The sequence below is a fragment of the Cannabis sativa genome, chromosome 2, assembly GCF_029168945.1.
Source record: "Cannabis sativa cultivar Pink pepper isolate KNU-18-1 chromosome 2, ASM2916894v1, whole genome shotgun sequence".
Classification (NCBI taxonomy): domain Eukaryota; kingdom Viridiplantae; phylum Streptophyta; class Magnoliopsida; order Rosales; family Cannabaceae; genus Cannabis; species Cannabis sativa.
In genome coordinates this window covers 16,727,261-16,737,203 of record NC_083602.1, presented here as the reverse complement: position 1 = coordinate 16,737,203, position 9,943 = coordinate 16,727,261, and the positions used below count along the sequence as shown (strand labels likewise).

The window sequence follows — 9,943 nt, the reverse complement described above, 5'->3', positions numbered from 1 at the left end:
GATTCAACTTGCATTTGAAAGCTCTTTCAAAGCTATTTCAAGTCATTTCTCACACCCATATTACAATTCCGAATATTTGAAGTCCATAATTCCTCCTCAAGACAAGAACAATTTTTTCCTCAAATTACACGAAAAATGATCCAACAGACGAGATTCAAGTTCTAAAAATTGACGATTTTCATCAAGAGTCAATTGTAGCCATTAGATCATCATCAATGATCAAGATCAGCCTAAAGTGATTTTTTTTTTAATATTTTTGTATTATTTTAATAGGACATCATTCCCTATAAAATGAGAGTTCTACTAGTTCATTTTCCACATTCAAAAAAAAAAAAAACCCATAAGGTCAGAGCACTCTCTCTACTTTCTATCTCTAGAAATTAGAGCTCATGCCTTAATCAATTTTCTTGTAATTTTCGTGAGCAATAAAAACTCGAAGCAAACGTAATTCTATTACCGTCGCGACATAAGGAGTGAACTATTATAAATTTCGTGTCTCTCTATTTACTTACTTAACTTGTATTTCTTCTCACCAATCTAGCCAGCGAACTATTATAAAAAATATATTCTTTTTGTATTTTGAAAAATAAATCTTTTCTTTTGCCCTTAAACTTTTAAAAACTAATATATTTGTAAATAAATGTAAATTTTCAGTTAGGCCCTGGTAGCCCATGTTGAACTGAACGGGCTTCTCAGTTATAAGACGAGACCTATGGAAAAGCCCATGAGAATAAGAACGAGGAAAGCGAACGAAACCCCTGTCGGGTTTTGCAGAATCTGGAAAAATGGGGATGGAGAACTCAGCCGAGGCAGAGCAGACTGCCGTCGATACCACCTCGCCGGAGAATATTGAAGCCTTGCTTGAGGTATCTCGTTCTCTGTTATTTAAACTATTTTTTTACTATAAATTTATTAAACCACATACAAACTGAGCTACGCTGTTTATGTTATCTGCTTTTCTACTTTGGGCATAAAAGGCTGCTAGATATGGTGACATTGATGATCTCACAATCTTAGTCTCAACTGGTATTTCTCTCAATTTGAAGGACACATTGGGTCGAACAGGTTAGATTTTTCTTTCATGTATTTATTAAAATTATTTACGATCATATTTGGATGGAAGAAATGGTAAAAATATGTTTTAGTTTTTTTTTTCTTAATCATTTTATTGGATGAATTGATAGAATCTTTTTTCTGTTTTTGTTTTTACACGAAATGGGAATTTTGATTTTTATTATATGTAATATGTATGTATCTATTTATTTTTTCTTCAATAACAAAACATTGTACATGTATTAATGTTTGAGAGTATTGAAACTAGATGAAAACATCCATTAACTTACTTAAATAAGAGATAGATTCTTCCCACCTGTTTACATAGCATGCAGAGTCTTAGAGAAATGGCTTGGCTTGAAATCTGCATGGGTGACTCTTTGTTTTATCACAATGACTATTTTCAGGAAATTGTGTTTTTGCAAATATGTAATCTCTTCAAAGAGTATTTTAGCAAGGAAGAAAGTATATGTATGTTAACAAGTGCATAATTGATTCAAGGTGGTTCACTCATATAGTCAGACATGTGGTTTGCTTCCATTAATGTCCAAGAGACTAGAGTTCTCCAAGATTTAGTGAACAATTCTCAGCTCATCTCAAAGCCATCCCACCCTTTACAAAAGCTTCCCTAACCAAACTACCCTAGGACCATTGGCCTCTTACCTCTCTTCGCATAAGTGAAACGTAGCAAGGACCTAACAATCAACTTCTAATTTTCTAGAAATATAATGCATTCCAAATTATGGGTTTGAATTTGCGAGTGTTATTAACTTCCTATTTACTTTGTCTTGAAAAATTGGAGTGTACACTACTTAAATGTAGAGATTTGAACTCTGGAAAGTAAGGGGAGCTTTCGGGAGGAAGAATAATAACAATGTAGAAAGTGGGGTTTTTGCTATAGAATGTTAGTTTTGAGTGATATGAAGGTTGAAGCAAAGCAGGTGCTAATTAGAGTATTGGTGGCTATACAGATATTGAACCCTAAGGATTTTATAGTATTTTTTTTTCCTTGCTACTTGATGATTGGTCAGTATTGTTGTTATTCGATACTAATAGCTTGTAATCTTCTAGCTTCTATTCTCTAAAGTAGGCTTGTTGAAGAATTTATACTAATTTTATGTAATGGCTGAAACATCAGTAGGATTACCATACTGAAACCAATACAAGGATTCTTTTTATTTTAATTTGATAGAATTCATCCAAGAACCTGTTAGGACCTAGGATTAGTGTGGTGTTCTAACATATATTAAATAAAAGGGTAATTGGGTCATTGTATTAAGAGGAGTGTTTGAGTGAGATTACAATAGTATATATAGAATACTTAGGAGGTTTGGTGGTTATGCAACGTTTTGAGTAAATACTCTAATTGCACCAAAGGAGCCTAAGGGCTCCTATCTTTTGTAATTGAATTTCTCAATACATTTAATATACAATTCCTACTGTTTTGCTACTGTTTGGCTACTGTTTTATTGAGTTCTTGATCCGAAGATCTCGGGGCTTATCAATTGGTATCAGAGCCGCCGATTCCGGTGAACGCCGTCGACAAGAATGGAGGAGAAATTAGAGCAACACTGGAAATCGGAGTCCTATGATTATCATTCTGAATCTAATACACTAGAAGACCTTGCTTCACTTTTGGATCAAGTAATTCTCGGGCAAGTAAGGTTACTCCGCCTATCCCGCAATCTCCGAAGTCATGTCACAACAAGATCGGAGGACAACGATCTCAATGAGTGGATCCACCAAGCTGTGCAATCTGTTTCGGTTCGCAAACAAGAAGGAATACGAAATTGCTACGCGCCGAATCTACCTTCTGGATCTCCTTCAGCAATAGATACGGAGGGTGAAGGTGATGGAAAGATGAAATTAGCAATATTAGAACACAAACGAGCCTTTGCTAGACTCGACAGCTTCAGAAAACACAAACGGCAGGCAGCTATACAATCGGAGCTCGTAAATGAAGGATCCCTGCCGTCTGTAGCATCGGCTGAGCGATTCGAAGTTGCGGAGAACATCGCCGAGATGAGGAAGGAAGAGGCGTGGCTACTGCTGGAGGAGTTTTCTGAGCAAAAGAATATATTAGCCCCGGCACCAGATCTGGAAGTTGCTCCACGGGGTTCGCTCGCACCTCGGCAACGAACGGCAACACCATCATGTCCTGGAACGACGGAGAAAAACCAGCAGCTGAAGACGTCGGCGGAGAAGAGGGACGAACTGCTGCTGGTGCCACGGCCGATCAAGTTGTGGGCAGTGACGGAGCCGAATCCACAACGGAAGTCGTCGCCGGAGTCGGAGAAGATGGAGGCGTGGACGCTGGAAGCTTCGCCGGAGATTCAGAGGTTGAAGACAACTTCCCGAGGAGCAGGCGCACGTGAGGGTCGGCTGGCAAAGAAAATGATGGAGGGGAGGGGCTTCTTTGCACTCAAACCCTACCAAGTAAGGCCCAAGCCCAATTTCTTAAGACTTACTTCAGCTTTGGCCCACAAGAGTAAAATTAACCCAATTGGTCAATTTGATTTACTTACTCCATCTTGGGCCCAGTCATTCCAAAGTCTATATGGCTTTGACCAAGTTGTGGTCATGGCTCAATTAAACAAAAACATGGGCCATTTTATTTTTAAAGGGGTGCAACTTTGGATGTCCTACCCAAAATGTTACATTCACAATCATGAGACAAGAGATGGGGAAGAACACTTGAAAGCGACTTTTTTGCTCATAAATGGTGAAGGTTGTCATGTTATTGGAGGCAAAAATAAAATACCTTTGGTGGATGAGAAGTTTAACCTTGGTGCTTTACTAGTGCCATTCAAGTATTGGGTTTTTGATAGAGGGCGCCAAACACGACTCCAACCAACCAAGGGTGCATCGAGGACACGTCAAAATACCACATTACTAACTTGGTTCTTTGACAGAGGTCGCATACAACATAGGGCTCTAAATTTGAGTGAATTCATCAATCACCTTGAGGACAAGGTGAAACTCGGGCGGCCGGTAATGTTAGGACCTAGGATTAGTGTGGTGTTCTAACATATATTAAATAAAAGGGTAATTGGGTCATTGTATTAAGAGGAGTGTTTGAGTGAGATTACAATAGCATATATAGAATACTTAGGAGGTTTGGTGGTTATGCAATGTTTTGAGTAAATACTCTAATTGCACCAAAGGAGCCTAAGGGCTCCTATCTTTTGTAATTGAATTTCTCAATACATTCAATATACAATTCCTACTGTTTTGCTACTGTTTGGCTACTGTTTTATTGAGTTCTTGATCCGAAGATCTCGGGGCTTATCAATTTCACCAAAACTAGAAAAACCCTCATTTATTTCCAAATCCTAGTCTCAATTAGAGACCAAGTCCAACACATTATAAATAGTAGCAGTAGCTAATTCAGGATACCCAATCTTTCAGGAGTTTAAAACTGATTATTACAACTCAAATTCACATATTTATATATTCTTAAAACTAATTACTTAACAGAATAAAATTCCTAACAGAAACCTAACAAACTCAAACAGAAACATAACAACACTAATAACTATAAAACTACTAAGACAACTCAGCTAAGTAAAACAACATAGCTTAGCTTAGTTAGTGATTCCTCTTGTCGTGCCTCACGTAAGTTGATAGTTAACATAACTTGACATTTTCGTGCAGCACTACATATGGCTTGTGCTAATGGATATCTTGACATCGTGGAATACCTAATCAGTAAAAGAGTGGTGAGATTCTTGCCTTACCAACATTCATTGTATTTTTTTATTTTTCATGTGGCTATTTGTTGAGTTGATATAAATGGCCGTTTTAGTCAGATTTCTTGAAGCCTTTAATTTGCTGCCTATCATTTTTTTATGGTTCTTGAACTCTGTTGTATTAGACTCTAGATCCTCTGTGTAAAAGCATGGTACTGTCCTTAGGTTTCCAATAAAAGTTCATATTGATTGTTTATTGAAATTTGAAATTCAAATATTTTTATTTTTTTCATATTGGGAGAGGAGGGTTTCAACTTAGGACCTTCTCTTTGTGAGGAGAGTTGTGAAACCACTAGACTATGCTTATGACCACTTAAAACTCAAATATTAAGAACCAACTTACTTTTACAATTAAGTTATAAAAGAAAAGGCATGAAAGCAGGAATTATATTTCTGATTATTGCAAACTAAATTTACTTCGGTTTATTGTTGGAGATAAAGAAATTCTGCAACACAATGGACTCCAATTTATTTTCTTTCACATGTTCAGAAACTCATAAATAGTGTCTTTTTCCTTTTCTATAGTTTTTTTTAATGGTTATATTCTTCTTTTAAGCAGGAACTCAATCCTACTAATGCGGAGAACAACACACCTTTACACTGGGCTTGCCTTAATGGGCATGTTGAGGTATTAATAAAATTAATGTACAATCTTTTTTTTTTATGCTATTCTCAAGTTCCATTGACCAAATTTCTTCCTTTTATACAGGTGGTTAAGAAATTGATCTTGGCTGGAGCTAGCGTAAGTGCACTTAATAGGTAAGTTTTTTTTTTCTTTTTTTTTTTTAAAGAGCTCTTGTGGCAAGTTAAAATGTTAATTTGGTTGGTATAGTTCTATTATTTTTTTTTGTTGTTGTAATTTAATGAAGTTTATTTATGGTCATTATTGTTATGGGTTATGTGTGCAGCTATGAAAGAACCCCAATGGATGAAGCAGTGAGTAATGGTAAGATGGATGTTATTGATGCCATCAATACTGCGGTTGCACAACTAGAACTTGCTGGCATCAGTGTATCCTAATCATGTATAGATGTATGTGTTCACTTCAATCACAAGTTTTGTTCGAACTAATGAGAGAGCTAGTAATGCCATTAGACTATTATTTGTTGGAAAGTTTTTAGACTAATGTCTAGTATTCTAAATAGAGAATACGCCTTGGAAAGAAAATAGTGAATATGTACTTATTTAATACGTGTGTTTTACAAAATACACCTAAAATTATCTTTCCTTTGGATTTGGTATGATATCATATTTTGGATTATTTACTATAATTATTCAAAAAAAAAAGTGTAGTATTGCAAGCTCATATTCTTAGAAAAATTCACAAAACTTGCTGGTGCTTTCTCCCTACCTGAGTGCACACGCCCCTGGGCTCCAATCCCGTCAAGCACGTCACGGCTGTTGGCTCCACCATGGATGCCAATGGTCTCTCTCCCTCAAGAAATAACCATCCAAAACTACCATATAATACAAAAGATTACCATTCTTCAATCACAAAGATCATAACATACTCAATACTACAATAACATCAAATATATTGCAATAAAATGAAGACAACTCAAGTATAAGGTGAAGATCATCTTTCTCACTAGGGCAACTAATTGAAATTTGAGAAAATAACCTTGAAATTGTCTCCAAAGATTTAAGGTGAGAATTTGGGTGATCTTCTATATTTAATGAATGAGCCTGCTTTGAAATTGTCTGCATTGGGCTCACCCTCAAAGTATATGCTTTAGCATGAATCACACAAAGGTGGATTGATACAATAGAAACTTTTGGTAAAATGCCTAACCTAGGAGATAAAATACGTTACTTACCCGTTTTAAGGATTGGCAACTCACTCATTCAGTGACATGTTGCTTGTTGCTTAGGGTATATGATCAAATTTCAGGTTACATGTTTCTTAAGTATTTCACTCCAATTCTAAAATTAAATGCTCTAATTCCATTGATTGAGATTAAGGGCACCCCCTATTTAGGGGGTTCACTAGAGTTTGAAAGCCTTGATCATACTTTTATTCTTTCTCTCGCTCTAAAAGTTCAGCTTTTATCCAAAAAAAAAAAAAAATGATCAAGATTGCTTAATTTTATCATTTCCTTAGACTTACGTAATTACTTTATTATAGTAAAAGTAATTACACCAAGACTTGAACACTTTTTACTAGACCACAATATTTTATTATTGTAAAAGTAATTACATCCCATATATCATTTTAGTAAAAGAAAAAAAATATTAGATAATGCTAGAAAATATGGGAGTTAAAAATAACTAAATAAATAACAATAATTTATGGCATAAATACTTAAGTTGAACTCCCAGTCGTAAATAAATACCTAAGTTTAATTTTTAGCGGTAATAATACTTAAGTTATAATTCTGGAACTTTTGTAGGTACCTAGCTGTTAAGTATTATACGTGTTAATTTCTAATTGGTGCAAGTCATCAAATTTTAATTTTTTTTTTAAAATAATTTAAATATACCAATAAAAAATGACACGTGGATAATGACTTAAAATTTAACAATCAGGTATTTATCGAGTTTCAAAAATATAACTTAAGTATTATTAACGCCAAAAATTAAATTTAGGTATTTATTTATAACTGGAAGTTAAACTTAAGTATTTATGCCGCAAATTACTCAATAAATAATAATTCTACATGTGCTACCTCATGATAACGAAATAAACTATAATAAACTATTACCATTAGATTAAAAATCAAAAGTTTGAAAAATACCCACACCTAAAAAAAATTCTATGTAAATGATGAAAGATATTTATGGACCATAGTTTTTATACAATAAAGCCTTGTCGCGTTTTAGGAGAAAAAAAAGCTATAGATCCCACAGATTGGAAAAACCACTCTCAACAATGAAGAAGTTGCAAATGATAAAGAGTTCCAACTAGGAGGTAACAAAAATACAAGCAAAATTTTGTATAAATCATTTTTTTTTTGGGGTTTTTCAGGAAAAATCAAGTTAATTGTTCCTTAACAATAATAATATTTCTTCCTTTTATTATATGTATTTAGCTAGTTTAATATTTTTTCCAATAATTATTAAATTATAGCAGCCAGGTAGGTAATTAATCTCATAGTTTTGCAAGAGCCTTTGAGGATTTTTTTTTTTGTCTTGGTTTTTAATTTTTGAAAGGTCAAGATAGAGGAAGTTAAGAAATTATTTGGGAATCTACTTTTGCCAAATATCCTTTCCAGTATTATAGGCTTTTGTATATAGTGCTACCCATGTTTCCAATTTATTATTTTCTTTTCTTTAACTTTTCATGGGTCGGTGGATGTCAATGTCTAACAGTACACTAATATATATTATCTCAAGTAAATTTTCATGAAAAGAAAAAAATTAATAATAAAAACACTATACCCATCTTTAGAAATCAGATATTTAGGTTGGAAAAAAAAAATCGAAAACAAAAATTATTTAAAATGTGATGAGAATATATTTTTCATAAAACAAGAGTTCAATTTGATAAAATTTTATCAATATCAGATATAGTTATAAAATATTTCAACAGGAGAAATGATATCAAAAGATTTCACGAACCACAGAGTTGGCTTAGGGGACTCTTTACTTTGTAAGAATGGTACTCACCAACATGTTATGTACTACTATATATGTTCAAAAAGAAACATGTTATGTACTATATAGTATAATTGTTTTTTTTTTTCTTGAATACATATTATATTGTATAATTCAATTGTAACATGTAATAATATAATGGATTAAATAAAAAAATTAATCCACCAAAATATTTCTCTCTTTCCTCTATTACTTTCTCTCAAATATTTTCTTTAAATATGAGATCCAAACAAAGGTCACGAGCTTTGAGCATTTGGGAACTCAGTTTTTACTTTTGCTTTTAGAAGTAAAATATTAGGATTAGTGATTTCTTAAATTAATTAATATCATTCTGCTTATAGAGTATCATACCCTAAATAAAATAGAGATAAGTTGAAAAATACCTCTTTTTATATCCATTAATTAAAAATATTCTTTTTTTTTGAGTGGATTGCTTAATATACCCTCACTCTCTACTTAAGTCTAGTATATAATTTAGTAAATTTACATAACCTAAGGGGTCTAATGAGAACATCATCTATAAAAGTGGGTATATCTAAAAAAATATAAAAATAGAGATAAAAATTAAAACAAATAAAGTAAAGTGGGTATACAATGTAATTTCCTCAATAAAATATTGTCATATTTTATTAGCATGGGAAAGAAATACTTCTCTAATAGAACAACTTGAGAATTTTTGCGTAAATGCTATTTTGAGTCTTGTTTTCAAAAGTTATTGATTGAACATTTTATTTTGTTATATGATAATTTAAATCTTGTATTTTTTAAAATTGTACAAAATAAATCTTTAGTTACTTTTTGTTAAATTAAAACTTAATAATAATATGACTTAAATGTGTTATGACAAAACTGATTATATTTTTTGCATCGGTCTATGCTAGCAAGGACGGACTCACTTGTATTAATATGGGGGCTATAGCCCCCACTAACAAAAATATAGCCTTTTAAAAGATTAAATTTAATTTTTTTAATTTGTTAATTATAGACTAAAATAGTAGAAAAACTCCCACAAAATAAATAAATCTAATAAGAATAATTATAATATATGTATAAATATATATTTTTAATAATAAAAAGCCTCCACAAAGAAAAATTATGAGTCCGTCACTGTATACTAGAAATTAACTTCAGGTTGATTATATTATAAAAAATTGAATTCATGATCTATTTTGTACTATATGAAAAAAATATAAAATTTGTTATTTAACAAAACAAAGAGTCCAATCGACTAATTTTGTAAAACAAAAAATCCAAAATGATATTTACCACTATAATATTACATCTTTAGATTTTTTTTTTTTTTTTTTAAAAAAAGCCTGTATTACATCTTAGTTGAAAGTGAAATTTAGTCACTTTGTTGTCTAAATATTACACCTTAAAATAAAGTGAAAGATAATTATCTATCATATCAATATATATGTTGTCATGTAACGACTATTTATGAAAAACCAAATTGGGAGATTGGGACTTTTCAGTTTCACCGGATCTGTCAATTGTACAATACATTTTCTTTTCGTATGATCATTACATTTTCACTTTATAATTTC

General features: G+C 32.4%; 1 protein-coding gene and 1 long non-coding RNA gene across 2 annotated transcripts; one reads left to right on the top strand and one right to left on the bottom strand.

Annotated features, from left to right (window-relative positions):
* Positions 1–659: 659 nt before the first annotated feature.
* On the top strand, positions 660–5,915 carry LOC115718549 (uncharacterized). Its single transcript, XM_030647349.2, has 6 exons — positions 660–866; positions 978–1,065; positions 4,708–4,772; positions 5,362–5,430; positions 5,512–5,561; positions 5,711–5,915. The coding sequence occupies exons 1-6, from the start codon at positions 786–788 to the stop codon at positions 5,820–5,822; spliced, it is 465 nt and encodes a 154-aa protein (XP_030503209.1). The 5' UTR covers positions 660–785; the 3' UTR covers positions 5,823–5,915.
* LOC133034802 (uncharacterized) lies at positions 5,873–7,133 on the bottom strand. The gene is made up of 2 exons (XR_009686141.1): positions 6,424–7,133; positions 5,873–6,259 (listed from the first exon to the last, which is right to left on the bottom strand). It is a non-coding gene; the product is annotated as an uncharacterized LOC133034802 (long non-coding RNA).
* Between the last annotated feature and the right edge of the window lie 2,810 nt (positions 7,134–9,943).